The 18,379-nt window shown below is 37.9% G+C and overlaps 1 protein-coding gene across 2 annotated transcripts in view; it reads left to right on the top strand.

Annotated features, from left to right (window-relative positions):
* Positions 1 to 18,379, top strand: part of VIRMA (vir like m6A methyltransferase associated) — a 60,070-nt gene that overhangs the window by 16,984 nt on the left and 24,707 nt on the right. For both annotated transcript variants that reach the window (XM_028534037.2, XM_028534038.2), the window contains exons 6-8: positions 10,569 to 10,691; positions 12,614 to 12,886; positions 14,028 to 15,168. In XM_028534037.2, the coding sequence (XP_028389838.1) occupies positions 10,569 to 10,691; positions 12,614 to 12,886; positions 14,028 to 15,168 (1,537 nt within the window). The remainder of the gene's footprint in view (positions 1 to 10,568; positions 10,692 to 12,613; positions 12,887 to 14,027; positions 15,169 to 18,379) is intronic.

Below are 18,379 nucleotides of genomic sequence, written 5' to 3'. Positions count from 1 at the left end.
AGCTCTTATACCTTTTGAACTTTGCTTAAGACTTGGCAAGATAATCTGTCAGTTTCCCATTCTTTTCTGTTTGAGTGTCTTTTTATTTTGATGGGGTTACATTTTATTTTCTTTCTCTACTTTTCTAGAATGCTTTTTAAATTGACCTGAGGTTTTTAAACATTTAAATATGTAAATAATAATGTAATCTAATGGTTACTCATATCTTACTATCAAATGATCTCTAAAAGAATGTAAGAACAGTCAGTAGATTTGGTACATATTTTTTATGCTTATTTTTTTAGTTTTAATTTTTTTTTCTTTTTAATTTTTGATTTTAGAGACAGGGGAAGGGAGGGAGAAAGAGAGCGAGAAACATCAATGTGAGAGACAAACATCAATTGGTTGCCTTTCGAATGTGCCCCCAGGGGCCAAACCTGCAATCCAGGCATGTGCCCTGACCAGAATGCAACCGGCAACCTTTTGTTTTGTGGGATGATGCCCAACCAATTGAGCTACACTGGCCAGGGCAAATTTTTTATTTTCCAATTACAGTTGATATACAATGTTGTATTAGTTTCAGGTTTGCAACCCAGTGCTTAGACGTTTATATAAACCACAAAGTGATTACCCCAATAAATCTGATACCCATCGGACACCATATGTAGTTATTACAATATTGACTAGATTCTCTGTGTTGTACCTTACATCCCATGATTATTCTGAAGCCACCAGTTTGTGTTTCATAATCCCTTCACCTTTTCCACCCATCCTTCCAACCCTCCTCCCATTTGGCAAATGTCAAAATGTTCTCTGTATCTGAGTTTGTTTTTGGTCTGCTTGTTTATTTTGTTTTTTAGATTCCACATATAAGTGAAATCAAATGGCATTTATCTTTCTCTGTCTGACTTATTTCATTCATCCTACTCTCTAGGTCCATCCATGTTGTTGCAGGTGGCAAGATTTTAGTTTTATTATAGCTGAGTCATATTCCATTAGATATATGCACTACTTCTTTGTCCATTCATCTGCTGAGGCACATTCAGGTGCTTCTCTATGTTGGTGATTGTAAATAATGGTGTAGTGAACATATGGATGTGTATGTCTTTTCAATTTAGTGTTTTGGGTTTCCTCAGATAAGTACCCAGGAGGAGAATTGCTGGGTTATTCTTTGTCTCTTGTTACAGCCTTTGTTTTAAAGTTTATTTTGTCTGGTGTAAGTATTGCTATACCGGGGTTTTTTTGTTTTGTTTTGTTTTCATTTTTATGATATACACACGTGCACGCACACACACACACACATACACATTTTTTTTATTCCTCTCAATCTGTTTGTCTTTTGATCCAAAGTGAGTCTTTTGTGCACAGCATATGTAAAGGTCTTGTTTTTTTACCTCTTCTGCTACCATATGTCTTTTGGTTGGAAAACTTAACACATTTGCATTTAAGGTAATTGTTGATATGTACAAGGGCGGAGGGCAAAAAAACCTGACTTATCTTCTGGAGGGCTTCCTTCTTCTTCCTTCTTCTAACCCTTCAACATTTCTTGTAATACTGGTTGGTGGTGATGAACTTCAGCTTTTTCTTGCCTGGGTAGCTCTTTATCTGTGTTTTAATTCTGAATAATAGCTTTGCTGGGAATAGTAATCTTAGTTTTAGTTCCTTGCTTTTCATTACCTTGAATAATTCACACCAGTTCCTTTTGGCTTGCAAAGTTCTGTTGAAAATGTTATGGGAGCTCCTCTGTAGGTAACTAACTGCTTTTCTCTTGCTAATTTTAATATTCTCTCCTTTAACCTTTTGCATGTTAATTATGATGTATCTTGGTGTAGATCCCTTTAGGTTCATTTTATTTGGGACTCTTTGTGCTTCTAGACTTGTATATATCTCCTTCACCAGATTAGGAAAATATTCTGTCATTATTTTTTCAAATGGTTTTCAATTTTTTGTGCTCTCTCTCCTTCTGGCACCCCCACAATGCAAATGTTGGAGTTGTCCCAGAGGCTCCTTAAGCTGTTTTCATACTTTTTTATTCTTTTCTCTTTTTTTCTGTTGTAATTGGGTGTTTTCTACTTCCAAATTGCTGATTTGATTCTTTGCTTCGTCTACTCTACTGTTGATTCCCTGTAATGTATTGTTCATTTTAGTGCTGTATTCTTCATTTCTGACTGGTTCTTTTTATGTTTTCTCTCTGCATTTACCTATCTCTCTCTCTTTTTTTAAAGATTTTATTTTTATTTATTTTTAGAGACAGGGGAAGGGAGGGAGAAAGAGAGGGAGGGAAACATCAATGTGTGGTTGCCTTTTGCATGCCCCCCACTGGAGAACTGGCCTGCAACCCAGGCATGTGCCCTGACAGGGAATTGAACTGGTGACCCTTTGGTTTGCAGGCCCGTGCTCAATCCACTGAGCTACACCAGCCAGGGCCATATTCCTATCTCTTTGTTGAGGTTTTCACTGAGTTCACCTACTGTTTACCTTATTGACATCCTTATAACAGTGTTTTGAACTTTGCACCTGATACATTGCTTGTCTCCATTTTGTTTAGTTCTTTTTTCCTGGAGTTTTGTTCTGTTCTTTCATTTAGGGTATGTTTTGTAAGCATTTTGGCTTACTCTTTTGTTTTTTTGTTTTTTAATAGGTAGAGCTGCTAGGTCTCCTGGTCTTAGTAGAGTGGCCTTACGTAGGAGGTGTCTGTATGACTCAGCAGTGCAGCCTTCCCATTCATCTGAGCTGGGTGCTCCAGGAGTGACTCCCTCTGTGCCTTCTCATTCCTTGGCTGTGTACGTCCTCCTGTTGTAGTTGAGCCTTGTTTGCTGCTATCATTGTCAATGGGAGGGATTGCTCCCATGCAGATATGATTGGAGGATTTGCTGTGTTCATAGCAGAGGATCTGATGTACAGGGCTGACCTGGCCAAGCAGTAGTCGCTTCAGTGGGGCTCTGGTGCCCAATGACTCTGTCCCTTGAGTGTGTTGTTTGTGGAGGTGGTTGGGTAGTGCTTCAGCATGGTCTGAAGCTGTTTACTGGTGAGGTACAGGTTAAGGTCAGCTGCTTCCTGTGCCCTGCTGAGGGCCACCCTGCATGAGCTACAAAGTTATCTGCAGATGGCTGTTACTTGTCCTGGGCTTGGAGGTGCCTGGGACAAACCGAGGGTGTCTACTACTAGTGCTGGACCTGGGGCCACTTAGCAAGAGTTGCTGGGCACACTGAGGCCAGATGCTGCTTGTTTTGGGGTTTGTGTACTTTTGAGAGAATTTAGGAAAGTCTGCAGCATGAGCCAAGATAGGCCATTTGTATGGAAACAGCAATCGAAGTGGTTTTGGTGGACTATCATGTTGGGCGAAGTGGGGGTCTCAGAGTCACCAGGGTGGGGCTAATGGTGTTAGGTTGATGGGGACTCAGATATGGTGCCTGCCTGCTGGTTCTAGTTGGGGGAAGGCTCAACAAAGGAACACTGGCCTCTGGCAGCACTTATGTTTGGAGAAAGCTGCCCTACCAGCCCCTGCCCCAAAGCCAGACAATTGAGTTTCTCTCCTATGTCTCTGGCCGCTTTCAAGCTGCTGCTCCAGCACTGGAGCTCAGAGTGAGTGCCTCTGAGTAAGTCAGTGTGCGGGTCCTTTATGAGGAATGCCTGGGACTTAAGCAGCCCTTTGTGTCACTGAGCCCTAATCTCCAAGTGCTTTCAGGGCCAGAATTTATGGGGACTTTTCTTCTGGTACTTGGAACCCTAGCCTGGGAAGTCTGGTGTGGGGTTGGGACCCCTGGCTTCTGATGTGGGACCTGTGCAATTGAGATATCCCACCTGATTTTTAACTGTTAGTTGTGCATGTTTATGTTAATGTCATGTTAATGGCATTTTTTTCTTTTCAGGCACACATTTCAAATTTGTTTTGGTGTTTAAATCTTGGCTAATGAAGGTTTTTCAATTTTTGGGAACCTTTTGCTTATTAACTGAAGACAATAAAAACAGTAACTGCAGGAAACTTCAGTGGCTTTCCTGTATAGAGTGGGCAGCTGGGCTCATGTTTCCCGGGGTCTAGTATTACTCATGGTAAGCTGTTGAGATGAGATTCAAGAATACATTTTGAAATTATAATTGATGTCACTGGGGTAAATAATCTGATTTATAATTGGCATTTTATGAGCACAAACAAAATGACCTTTGTTTCTCAGTATTGTTTTAATAGTGTGGTATGAGCTGTTTGTCTTTGATGGTGGTCATGAACTGTATTTTAATCTCTTTTCTTATATCTTACCTGCTGAGCACAGTTTATCTTTCACTCTTTCTATTAACCCATCATTTTCTGTGCTCTTTTGTCTTTTTTTATCAGACTGAGTTCCTTGTGGAACAGTGAGTATATTTTATTTATATTTGTGTGTCTCTCTTTTTAAAAAATAGTTTATTTAAACAGTTGACATAGTATTTCACTTTCTCTGTTTGATTGATTTCACTTAGCATAATGCTCTATGGTCTATCCATGAAGTGCAAATAGGGAGATTTCATTTTTTTAATGGCTGAAGAGTATTTTATTTTGTATGTATACACCATAATTTCTTTACTATTTATCAGTGGACATGTGCTTTTTCTGTATCTTGGCTGTTGTAAATAATGCTGTAGCAAACATGGCAGTATGTATATTTCTGAAGATAGTGTTTTCATTTTTTTTAGATAAATATCCAGAAGAGGAATTGCTACATCATATGATAGTTCTATTTTTAATTTTTTGAGGTATATCTTTACTGTTTTCCATAATGGGGCTACACCAATTTACATTCTCACCAACAGTGCACATTATTTTCTACACATCTTTACCAACACTTGTTATTTCTAGTCTTTTTTATAATAGCCATTCCAGCAAGTTCAAGGTGATAGCTCATTGTGGTTTTTCATTTGCATTTCCCTGATGGTTAGTGATGTTGAATATCTTTTCATATGCCATCTGTACATTCTCTTTGGAAAAATATCCATTTTTTAATGGATTGTTTGTTTTCTTGCTGTTGAATTACATGAGTTCTGTATGTATTTTGGATTTTAGACCCGTCAGACACATGATTTGCAAACAGTTTCTCCCATTCCGTAGGTTGCCTTTTTATGTTGTTGATGGTCTCCTTTACTGTACAGAAGCTTTTTTAATTTGATATAGTTCCGCTTGTTAATTTTGCTTTTGCTGCTTTTGCTTTGGTGTCAGATTAAAAAATCTCTTAAGACCTATGTCAAGGAGCTTACCACATGTGTTTTATTTTAGGGACTTTATGGTTTCAGGTCTTATGTTCAAGTCTTTAATCCATTTTGAGTTAATTATTATATATAATTTTAAGATAGTGGTACAATTTCATTCTTTTTGCACATGGCTGTCCAATTTTTCCAGCATGCTGTTCTTACCCATAGTATATTCTTGGCTCCTTTGTTGTAAATTAAGTGACCATTTATGTGTGGGTTTATTTCTGTGTTTCTTACTCTGTTTGATTGATCTGTGTATCTGTTTTTAATTACTATAGATTTGTAGTGCAGTTTGAAATAAGGGTATGAGATTCCTCCAGCTTCTTTTTTTTTTTCCAAGATTGCTTTGGCTATTCATAGTTTCATAGAAATTTTAAGATTGCTTTTTTTATTTTTGTGAAAAATGCCATTGGAATTTCAGTAAGGATTGCATAGAGTGGTATGTACTCTATGTGAATTCTTCAATCCATGAGCACAGAATATCTTTCCATTTATTTGTGTCTTTTTCAATTTCATTAGTATCTTTTTTTTAAAGATTTTATTTATTTATATTTTAGAGAGGGAAGTGGGGGAGAGAAGAGAAAGAGACAGACAGACAGACACATCCATCAATGCGCAGTTGCTGGGGGCCATGGCCTGCAACCTAGGCATGTGCCCTGACTGAGAATGGAACCTGAGATGCCTGATTCGCAGCCCACGCTCAATCCATTGAGCTATGCCAGCCAGGGCCAATTTCATTAGTATCTTAAGTGTTAAGTATATAAGTCTTTTACCTCCTTATTTAAGTTTATTTCTAGGTGGTCTATGTTTTTTATATAGAAACCCAGCAGATTTTTGTGTATTGATTTTATATCTTGCAACTTTACTCATTTATTAGTTCCAACAGTTGTTAGGGTTTTCTATTTATAGATGAGGTCTTTCTAGAAAGTATACTAGTATATCTATACTTTCTAGACACATACTATGAAAAATAGAGATGTTTGTTGAAGAAGAGTCAAAAAACAGTGTACATAGGACATTGATGCTTTAGTCCCCTTCAAAATAGGCACTTTGGGATTTCACACAGTTCTTCCAGTAGCTATCAGCTGCCCCCTTGTATTTCCTGAATCTCATCGATGGTCTGAAGTCTCTTCTCTTTCAAAGATGATTTTAATTTTGGGAAAAGCCAGAAGTTTCAGGGCACCAAACCTGGGCTGTAGTGGGGCTGAGTGTCCTGAGTGATTTGATGTTTTGCCAAAAAATTCTGTGTGAGACATGATGTGTGGAGTAGGTACATTGTTCTGATGAAGCTGCCAATCACCAGTTGCCCATAGCTGTGGCCTTCTGAATCATCTGAATAGTTTCCATGGAGGAATGTTCAAGCCTAACGCAAAATTTGAGCAGGTTTGTTGCTCTACTCACTCAGTCATTTTGAATGCGATGGCCATACAGTACTCATGCTCACTTAACAGTGTCTACCTCCCCCACTGACTAGTACAATGAAGTCAACATTGCTCATGCATGTGCATTCAAGTCCACTGTCCTTGTTACATCGATGCCACACCAACTGTTCTTGTTATATTAACAATGGCTGGACTTTTCCAGACAGATGTCATATGCAAATAGTGACTGTTTCACTTCTTCATTTTCAGTGTGGAAGCCTTTTATTTCTTTTTCTTGCCTAACTACTGTGGTTAGGACTTCCAGTGCCATGTTAAATAAAAGTGGCTAGAGTGTGTACCTTTGTCTTGTTTCTGATCTTAGAGGAAAATCTTTCGGCTTCTTACTGTTGAGTGTGATGCTTACTGTTCATGAACATATGTTCAGTCTGTATCCACTTTAAAAAAAAAATTTATTTAGTTTTAGAAAGAGGGTAAGGAGAGAGAAAGGAGAGAAACATCAATGTATGGTTGCCTCTCACTGGACTCCCTACTGGGGAGCTGGCCCACAACTCAGGCATGTACTCTGAGAATCAAACGGGGGAACCTCTGGTTCCCATGCTGGCGCTTAATCCATGAGCCGCCCCAGCCAGGATTGTACCCACTTTTTTGAGATTTTTACAATAAATGGGTATTGAATATTGTCTTAACACTTTTTCTGTATCTATTGATGATTATGTGATTTTTATCCTTCATTTTATTAATGTGGTGTATCATATTGATTGATTTGAGGATATTGAACTGTCCTTGCATCTCCTGGATAAATCCCATTAGATCATTAGATCATGGTGTATTATCCTTTTAATGTATTACTGATTTTGGTTTGCTGATACTTTTTTGAGAATTTTTGCACCTATATTCATCAGTGATGTTGGCCTGAAATTTTCTTTTTTTATGGCACCCTTGTCTAGTTTTGGTATTGGGGTAATTCTAGCCTCATAAAATGAGTTTGGAAGGGTTTTTTCTTTTGTATTTTGGAAGAGTTTGAGAAGGATTAGTATTATTTCTTTGAAAATTTGATTAGTGAAGCTGTCTGGTCCTGGACTTTTGTTTACTAGGAGGTTTTTTATTACTGATTCAATATCCTTACTAGTAACTTGTCTGTTTAGATTTTCTATATTATCATATTTCATTTTTAATGGGTTGCATGTTTCTGGGAATTTATTTCTTTTAGGTTCACTTTGTTGGCTTTTTTTTTTTTTTAAGATTTTGTTTATGTGTTTTTAGCAAGAGAGGAAGGGAAGGAGAAAGAGAGGGAAAGAAACACCAGTTGGTTGCCTCTGACACACCCGCAAGTGGGGATCTGGCCCACAACCCAGGCATGTGCTCTGGGAATCGAAGTTACAGTCTTTCTGTTCGCAGGCCAGCACTCATTCCACTGAGCCACATCAGCCAAGGCAGCATGTGATTTTTCATAGTAGTCTCTTAGGATCCTTTATATTTTGGTGGTATCAGTTAAAATATTTACTCTTTTATTTCTGATTTTATTTATTTGAATTCTCTTTTTTCTTGGTGAGTGTAGCTAAGAGTTTGTCCATTTTGCTTATACTTTGTAAGAACTGAATTTGAGTTTCATTGATCTATAGTTTTATTACAGTGCCTGATGTATAATAGCTACTCTAAAATTTTGTTAAATGTACCAACTTATTTTACAGCTGACACTTCATGCACTGTATATATATGTGTGTATGTATATTTTTAACTTTTTATTTTGATGTAATTATAGATTTATAAGAGTTTGCAAAGAAATGTACAGGGACATTTCTGAACTCTTTCCCAGCTTCCTTCAGTCCTAACATCTTTTACAACTGTAGTACAGTGTCAAAACAAAAACATTGGCTTTGGTACATGTAGGGAGCCGCTTTGCCAGATGTGGAAATGTGGCCCAGCACCCACATGGAAAACCAGTGGGGGGCGAGTCGGCATGCAGGACCATGCCCGTGTAGAAGTTCTCCTGTGGGAAATCAGGCCTACATTATGCCTAGGCTGCTTTGTGACTTGCTCTTGCTAAAACTCTCTCACCCTGAGTTCAGGCAGCAAGCCCTTGCTGCATATCTTTAAAGTAACTTTCTGAAGTCTGTGCTAATTCTCCCAAAGATTGAAGTGTAACCAGACCTGTTACTCTTATTGTTCCCTTGCATTTGCAACATTTTTCAATGGACTGAATTTACAACTTTGGGTCCTAGCAGTCCTTGGGTGCTCCTTTGTCTTAATCCTTATTTGTGCTTTATGATATATATGTTATTTTCTTAAGATCACATTCGAAAACAGCAAATAGGTTTCACAGGCTTAACAACTACAATTGATTTTAAAAACAAAAAAGGGGGAGATGTTGGGAACCTCCCTGCCTGGTTTCAGGAGCTGTAACCCCCCTATAGCTAAGGCTGAGTGAGCGACCTTTGGACCATAAAGCCACTAAGGAGACAAAGCTTATCTCCCTGGCAGGAGCAGCTTCTGCTCCTTTTTCCATAACTGGCCCCCAGTGCTTGACCATTTAGCCAATGACAGGTAAGATTCCCCAAGGGGGGAACGACCTAAGACAGGCATTATCACGTGGAGATCCCAGGGAAGGACTTGGGGGGCTATGAAGAAAGGGGGTGATCGCCCCTCGTCCGTTGGCTTTGACAAAGCCTGAGTCCTTATTCTCCCTAGGAGAAGTCTCCTATCTCTTGGCTACCTTGCTTGCTGTGCCTGACTTAATCCTAAAACAACGACAGAGGGCAGTGCAGCCCTATGCTGGATAGGGCAGGTCCCCAGGTGATCAGGCCTGAGAAAGAACTGGTAAAGTCCTGTGAAACCTGCTTTGCTAAGAATGTTCTTAATTAAATGATAATGGTCCGAGCAGGAAATGAGTTTGTTTCCCAAAGTTTTGTAGCCCGTTAGCTAACAGACCCTGACTCAGAATAGGCCCTCAGAGTTCTTTGTATGTTATCTGTTGTTTGATCCTTACCGCCTGACAATGATTAATGAACTTTACCTGTATCCCTGTGCATATTGAAAGTCAGTAAAGACCTGTGAAGGCAAAGATCGGGGTGCTCTCCTCTTGAGAGAGTGGCCAGGCCACTCTGAGGTGCCCTCCCCTTGAGAGGGTAGCCGTGCTGTCCCTTTTCCTCCACAGGACTCGGTAGTCTGTGTGAATGTCTCATCTATGATGCCACGGACACTGTGGGTGGGTGTCTGTGTCAGGTACAGTCTGTAGCACTTATTCAAATTTCATCAGTTACACATGTCCTTGTGTGTGGGGGGGGGGGGGTGCAATGGTATGCAATTTCATGTCATGTCTGGCCTTTCATAAGCATCACCACAATCAAGAAACTTGATTATACCATCACAAGATTCCCTGGTGTTACTCCTTTATAGCCATACCTGTTTCACCCATCCCTAACCTTTGGCAACCACTAATCTGTTTTCTATCTCTATAATTATATTATTTTATTAATGTCACATAACTGGTTCATGCAGTAGGTATCTTCTTGAGATTTACTTCTTTTATTCTTTTATTCAGTATAATTAATTTGAGGTTCATCTATTTTGTTGCATGTATCAGTAGTTTTTTTTTATTGCTGAGTAGTATTACATTGTATGAATGTATAATAGTCTTTTTAACCAGTCAATCCTTGAATGACATTTAGGTAGTTTTCAGTTTTTGATTGTTGTACAAAAGGCTGGTATGAACATTCATGTATACCTTCCTGCAGGAAAATAAGTTTATTTCTCTGGGATAATGCTTAAAAGTATATACAGTATGTTTTGGTATATGGGAAGTCAGAAATTCTGTTTCATTAATATAAATTAGCAAAATTTCTACTAGACATCAGGACAGAAAAGTAAATCAATAAATCCTGAAGATGAAAAATTCAAATGATGAACACTGTTATTGTCATGCATTCATTTCTCTATACTTTTAATAATTTGAATGGTCTTTTTCTGTCTCTAATAAAACTGTAGCTGATGGGGAGAAAGAAGATCAGTTTAATGGAAGCCCTCCAAGACCACAGCCAAGAGGACCAAGAACTCCACCAGGACCACCTCCACCTGATGATGATGAAGATGATCCCATGCCTTTGCCAGGTACAAATAAAATTAGTGCTAGTTTTTTTTTTTAACACTCTTGATTAATGTTAATAGTGCTTTTTTCCTCCTCTGAGATTTTATTTATTTTTAGAGAGAGGGGGAGGGAGGAAGAAAGAGGGAGAAACATTGATTAAACTGTTGCCTCTGGCACACACCCTGACTGGGAACTGAACCTACAAACCAGGCATGTGCCCTGACCGGGAATAGAACCAACAACTTTTTGCTTTGCAGGACAACATCCCAACCAACTGAGCCACACTAGTCAGGACTATATAGTGCTTTTAGATTAAAGAAAAAAAATGCTAGTAATCAAATCTTGATAAATGTTTCTTTCCTTTTCTTACTGTGCAGTATTTCCTTGTGTTTTTGATTAACTTATTTTTTAAAAAATCAGTTAATTCATTTGCAGCTGTACCAACATTGCCTTGAAAATAAAGTGTTAATGTGCTATAGTGGTATATACAGAAGAGTACCAGTAAAAATAAGCACTATGTATTGGAAGAGATGAAGGTCTTCATAGTTACTTAATAGGTAAAAAGTAAAGGACTAGTTTATGGTATATATAAAGCAATATACTTGATTAATTCTCACTATATAAAGTTTTGCAATGTATACTCATAATATTTTTTAAAGCAACTTTTTAAAAAAACAGTATTGATAAGCTAAATCATGTAAAATGTTATTAAGTAATTACAATATCCAGTCTTGCTGCCTCATGTTATTTAAACTATTCAAATAAACTGTGCCTTAAAGACCTGAATAGATGTTTCTCAAAAAAGGACATACTAATGTTCAATAGACATATGAAAAGATGCTCAGCATCACTAATTATTAGGCAAATACAAATTAAAACCGCAGTAAGATATCACCTCAGACTTTTCAGAGGGCCTATGATCAGAAAATCTACAAACAAGTTTGTGGATGTGGAGAAAAGGGAACTCTCATGCACACTTGGTGTGAATATAAATTAGTGCAACTGCTATGCAAAATAGTATGGAGGTTTCTCAAAAAATTAAAAATAGAGCCCTGCCTGGGTGGCTCAGTTGGTTGGAGCATCATCCTGTACACCAAAAAGTTGTGGGTTTGATTCCCAGTCAGGGTTTGTACAGGAGGTAGCCAATTGATATTTCTTACATTGATGTTTCTCTTCCTCACTCTCTCCCCTACCCTTCCTCTCTGTCTAAAATCAATAAACATAGCCTTGGATGCAAAGTAAATATACATGTAAAAATAGAACTACCATGTGACTCAACAATTCCACTTCTGGGTAGTTATCTGAAAAAATCCAAAACACTAATTTGAAAAGATATGCACACCTTTGTGTTTACTGCAGCATTATTTACAATAGTCAAGAAGCATTATGGAAGCAATCTAGGTTTCCATTAATAGATAAATGGATAAAGAAGAGGTGGTACATATATACAATGAAAAATTACTCAGTGATAAAAAGAATGAAATCTTAACACTTGGAATAACGTGAATGGATCTAGAGGTATTATGCTAAGTGAAATAAGTCAGATAGAGGAAGACACATATCATGTGATTTTACTTATATGTGAAATCTAAAAAACAAAATAAGTGAAGAAACAAAATAAACTTACAGAGAACAAATGGTCACCAGAAGGGAGGGATTAGGTGGATGGGTGCAAACGGTGAAAGGAATTAAGACGTACAGATTGCCAGTTATAAAGGTAGTCATAGGTATGTAAACGGCATTGGGAATGTAGTCAGTAGTATAGAAATAAGTATGTATGGTGTCAGACAGTTACTAGACTTATCAGGGTGATCACTTTGTAAAGTATCTAAATGTCTAATTACTGTACACCTGAAGCTAACAATAATATTGTATGTCAGTTGTAATTAAAGAATTTAAAAAATAATCTGTATAGTTAGAATTTAAAACATAATCAATTTTCCAGTGTCCGGTGACAAGGAAGAAGATGCTCCACATAGAGAAGATTACTTTGAGCCCATTTCTCCTGATCGGAATTCTGTTCCCCAAGAAGGTCAATATTCTGATGAAGGGGAAGTAGAAGAGGAACAGCAAGAAGAAGGAGAGGATGATGAGGATGATGTGGAAGTAGAGGAAGAAGAGGATGAAGATGAGGATGACCGCCAAACAGTGGACAGTATTGCTGAAGAGGAAGAGGAAGACGAAGAGGAAGAAGGTGAAGAAGATGAAGAAGGTGAAGGTGGGTTACATTAGCTAGGACTTTTCAGTTTCAAGTGCCAGAAGCTAACTTGATGTACCTTTGAGCAGTGCAAACGAATTTATAGCAAAGATAGACTTTTAAGAAACCCAAGGGTTGGAATATAACTGGGCTTGACTAGAGGTGGGATTTTCAACTTTTCGTCATGTTGCTACTTTGTTTGCTGTCAACTAACAGCTCTTTTTCTGTTCACCCCATAACTTTAATCTCTTCTTTTAAATCAATCAGCTTACCTGGCTGTGTCTCAGTTCCATTTCCAGTTTCTTGGGGGAGATATTCTTTTTGACTTGCTACATAATAAACTGCTCCTTGGGACGCTCAGTTTTGGTCAGGGAAGCAGGGTCATGCAGCAAATACATAGTGACTAGGAATATGGTGGGCTGTTTTCAGAGTAAGGAATGGTGGCGTAAGCCGGGTAGAATTCCTAAAGGTGTCTGCCATCTAGATATCTTAACAAAAAGCAACATTATGTTTTAGAAATTCAGCAGGGGGAAAGATCTCAATTCAGGTGTATGTGATAGCATGATGCTAAAGGCTACTTTAATTAGGATTACTTTCTTTAAAAGCAAAAGAGATATTCAAGCTCTTTGACTCTTAATTTGTCCAAGAAATGGTATATAATGTTTAAAGCATTTGTGCAAAACAACAGTTAGTCTGCTTTGGTTTATTCTATGTGAGTGAGGCTCATTTCAGTATTATAGAGACTTTAGGTTAAGTGTTACTTGTTTAGCTTCCCTCATTCCTAGATCAAGTCTTCCTTTTTGGATGTACTGTATTTGACTGTCAAGTAGTAGTAGTTAGATTTCAGGCAGGCTGTTTTCTTAATGAGAGGACATTTTAGAGAAGGTGAAAGAAGGAGACTAGTTTATCTCTAATTTTATTTAGGTGAGAAAAAGGTACCTATAGCATATTTAGTTGTAAAGCTGAACAGATATGGTAGAAGACTTTACTTATGAAATGTCTTCATCATTATTAGAAATGATAAATGTTAGTAATTGGGGAGGAAGTTAATTTTGTTGAAGTCATTAATTCTTATTTGTTGCCATACTGTTAAACTGTTTTCTGATTAATTGGATATTTTGCATTAAGCAAAAATGATACAATATTCAAACTAATTTTTCAGGGGATGATGGTTATGAACAAATTTCCAGTGATGAAGATGGAATTGCTGACTTGGAACGTGAAACATTTAAGTATCCAAACTTTGATGTTGAATACACTGCTGAAGACTTAGCTTCAGTTCCTCCTATGACATACGATCCATATGATAGGGAACTTGTGCCACTTTTGTATTTCAACTGTCCATACAAGACTACTTTTGAAATTGAAATCAGTAGAATGAAGGATCAAGGTCCAGATAAAGAAAATTCAGGGGCAATAGAAGCCTCAGTAAAGTTAACTGAACTGTTAGATTTATATCGGGAAGACAGAGGTGCAAAATGGGTAACAGCTTTAGAAGAAATTCCAAGTTTAATAATAAAAGGATTAAGTTATTTGCAATTGAAAAACACAAAACAAGACTCCCTTGGCCAGTTGGTGGACTGGACCATGCAAGCTTTAAACTTACAAGTAGCCCTTCGCCAACCCATTGCCTTAAATGTCCGACAACTTAAAGCTGGGACCAAATTAGTGTCCTCCCTAGCAGAGTGTGGAACTCAAGGAGTTGTGGGACTGCTACAAGCAGGAGTGATCAGTGGACTATTCGAGCTCCTCTTTGCTGATCATGTCTCATCTTCCCTTAAGTTAAATGCTTTTAAAGCTTTGGACAGTGTTATTAGTATGACAGAAGGAATGGAAGCCTTTTTAAGAGGTAGGCAGGGTGAAAAAAGTGGCTATCAAAAACTTCTGGAGCTCATACTTTTAGATCAGACTGTGAGGGTTGTCACTGCTGGTTCAGCTATCCTTCAGAAGTGCCATTTCTATGAAATCTTGTCAGAGATTAAAAGACTCGGTGACCATTTGGCAGAGAAGACTTCATCTGTTCCTAACAACGGTGAACCCGATCATGACACAGATACTGGACTTGAAAGGACAAACCCAGAATATGAAAATGAGGTAGAGGCTTCAATGGATATGGATCTTTTGGACTCCTCAAATATAAGTGAAGGAGAAATAGAGAAGCTTATTAACCTCCTAGAAGAAGTTTTCCATTTAATGGAAACTGCACCTCATACAATGATCCAGCCTCCTGTGAAGTCTTTCCCAACAATGGCACGTATTACTGGACCTCCAGAGAGGGATGATCCATATCCTGTTCTCTTTAGGTAAGACTTTTTTGGTTTGGGGAAATTACTCACAAATCATTAGAGGCAATTTTATGTGATTGATTTTTTTTATGTCTGTAGATAATGCTTATTTATGTAAGGATGCTTGATATTTCAAAATAGTTGCGAAACAAGTATGTTACTGTGGATGAGCTATATTATGTGAGTATTTAAAGTAGTAATAGCAAGTTAAATATAGTAATAACAACAGTGTTTATATAAGCATGTCTATGAGCAAGAATAAATGAGAAATTGCTGAGTTGCTTCTATGAAGGTGGTATAAGAGGATGATACAGGTAGGAGAGCTTTTCTGTGTAAACCTCTTTTTACTTTATCCCTCTAATATATTATAATTTAAACTTATATTTTGCTAACTTAATTTTACAGTCCTGGTTAAACAAATCTTTAAGGTTCAGTTAGTATCTCTTTCTGCCATCTAACTCGCTAGTTATCTGTTGATACAGTTTTGCCATTAGTATCAGCACCTATAGGAGATTTTAAAATTTTCTTTTAATTTTTGAGACTTGTTTTGACATTTTGTCTCTAACTAATTTTCTAACTAATGGAGAAATACTATTTTTATTACTTTATTTCTTATATCTGTGATTAAATTGACCTTTACTTGGGGCATAACGTAGTAACAGAAAATAGGGTATTTGTTTACTCTAAAGACTATAGAAGACCTACCTGTTCCTATTTTTAGCTGAAACAGACCTGTCCTTAGTCTGAGTTCTTACAGAAGAGATGATAATTGCTAGAGCAGTTATCTGGTAGGAGATGAAGTCAAGAGTACAAGTGTAGGGGTTTGGCTTTGAATAAGAGAAAGGAAACCTTGTCAATATACATATATGGGTACAGTTATAGTATGGAGGTGGTAAGGGAGCCAAGGCACTTCTCACTGACCATTTTTAGTACAGTAGGAGGTAAAGCTGTGCACTGAGGATGATTGAGGGTGGTGAGTGTAGGATAGTGATATTTTGAAATAGTTACTGAGGGGAAACTATTAATTAACCGTCTGTTAAATACTGTCATCTCCCCCCACCCCCACCCCCGCCATAACTAGAGGAGGTATGTTTGGGTATCACACTTTAGGAAATAAAGGGTTTGGAATACTGCCTTAAGGAATTTAGATTTTGTTTTTAGAATGTGGAAAGATCTTGAGTATGTGATATGATTGAAGTCATGTTCTAAGATGATATGTTACAAGATGTATTGCAGTGGAAAAGAAATTGGAGTTATTAGGTAGATAAGCCAATTTGAAGATTCTAGATAGTAGGTGTTGTCTTAAGTACTTGGCCTAATAAAGTGGCACTTACAGGGAAAGGAAAGACAATATTACTGTGTTACTATTGAGAGAATTTGTAAAAGAGCAGTTACTAGGACTTGGCGATTGGACCTGGCTAGCTAAAAGAAAAAACTAAAGATATTTTAAGGTTGCTAGCTAGGGTAACTATGGAACTGTGGTTTTATTGACAGAAACTGGTAAATAGGAGTGAGAATGAATTTTGAAAGGAGACATAATTGCATTTTGGAAGTATTGGTTTGAAATGATGGCAAGGCTCTAATATTCTGGGTTGTGGTCTCCAAGATCACCCCCAAGATTTGCTAGGAGGACTCACAGGACTCACTGTTGTACTCACCACTATGATTTATTAAACAGCAAAAGGGTACAAATCATAGTCAGCAAGGACAAAAGTATGTAGGGAGAAGAAGCCTAGGGAACTAGATAAGCTTCCAGAGTCCTTTCCCAATGTAGTCAAATAGGACCCAGTTAATTCCTCAGAAACAAATTGTGACAGCATGTGTGAAATGTTGCTTACTGAGGAAGCTTATTAGAATCTCAGTATCCAAGCTTATAATTGGAGGATAGCTGCATAGACACCCAGTACATAACATATACCAGAATTCCAGATTCCCAGAAGGAAAGCTTATGTTCAGTGTAAATTCCATATCATTTGCATAAACAGTTTAGGCACAGAGAGTATTCTTAATCAGGTGGGCAGTGGGAACCCTCCCAAAATCCAAGTTCCCAGATGCCAGCCAAGAGCCAAACATGCAAGCAGTCCTTTCTAAGAATAAATACTCTGGGGCCTCCCATGTTAACTGTTTTCTAAATGAAGTGGTTAATGATGTTTTTTAGAGCATAGTAATTAGGGAGTTTTGTCTTTCTGAGAGTTCTTTTTGCCTTTGTAGTTATGTTACTAATGGTATTTACTGTCATGAAGTAGAAGCCTGAATTTAAGCAATAATTTGAAGAGGGGCCCAAGAAAAACCGGAATTATCCTCTGGAGGGTGGGCCCCTTGTAGTAGAGGCTTCCCCTACTGGGTTGGTGTTCTAGGAACCCACCTGTATCGGTGTACCACCAGCTGGCATTGTTGTGAGAGGCTGTCTTCAGCTTCAGTGAAATTTGTTTGAAGATTCTTTCACTGCGTTCACCCATTTCATAATGGGTGATTTACGAGCACACCTGCCCACACCATGCTGAGTGTTCAGCAGTTCTTGACCAGAAATGCATGACTGCTTCCCATTCACCTGATCTCTTCCCAAGCAGGTTTGTTTTTGGTTTTGTTTTTTGGTGACTTTTTTTTTTTGTTTCCCTGGATGAAAAAAGTCCTGAAAGGGAATCATTTTGCTGATGTGTGGAAGAGGTGAAACAAAAAATGGCAGAAGGCATCAAAATTGACAAGTTCAAAAACTCTTTTGAGCAGTGGGAAAAAAATCTCGATAGGTATATTGCCTCAAATGGATGGTACTTTGAAGGTGACTGAAGTTTAAACATGTAAGAATAAATACACAATTTTTAATAAATAAATTCAAGGGATTTTCTTAATTGTATGATTGAAGAGGCAATTTTATACTGTATGATTCTAACTGTAATAGCATTCTGGAAAAGGCAAAATTATGGAGACAGTAAAAAAGATCAGTGATTGCTAGGGGTTTGGGGTGACGAAGGCATGAATAGGTGGAGTGTAGAGTATTTTTAGGACAGTGAAAAGACTTTGTGCCCCGGCTGGTGTGGCTCAGTGGATTGAGCACTGGCCTGTGAACCAAAAGGTCCCATAAGTTCATTTCCCAGCCAGGGCACATGACTGGGTTGCAGGCCAAGTCCCTAGTTGGGGATTGTGCATGAGGCAGCCGATCGATGTTTCTCTGAGACATCAAAAGTCCTCTTTCTCCCTCTCTTTCTCTAAGAATAAATAAAAATCTTTA

This window comes from Phyllostomus discolor, chromosome 7 (assembly GCF_004126475.2).
Source record: "Phyllostomus discolor isolate MPI-MPIP mPhyDis1 chromosome 7, mPhyDis1.pri.v3, whole genome shotgun sequence".
NCBI lineage: Eukaryota > Metazoa > Chordata > Mammalia > Chiroptera > Phyllostomidae > Phyllostomus > Phyllostomus discolor.
The sequence above is the reverse complement of the archived record's forward strand: the minus strand, read 5'-3'. Positions and strand labels throughout refer to the sequence as shown.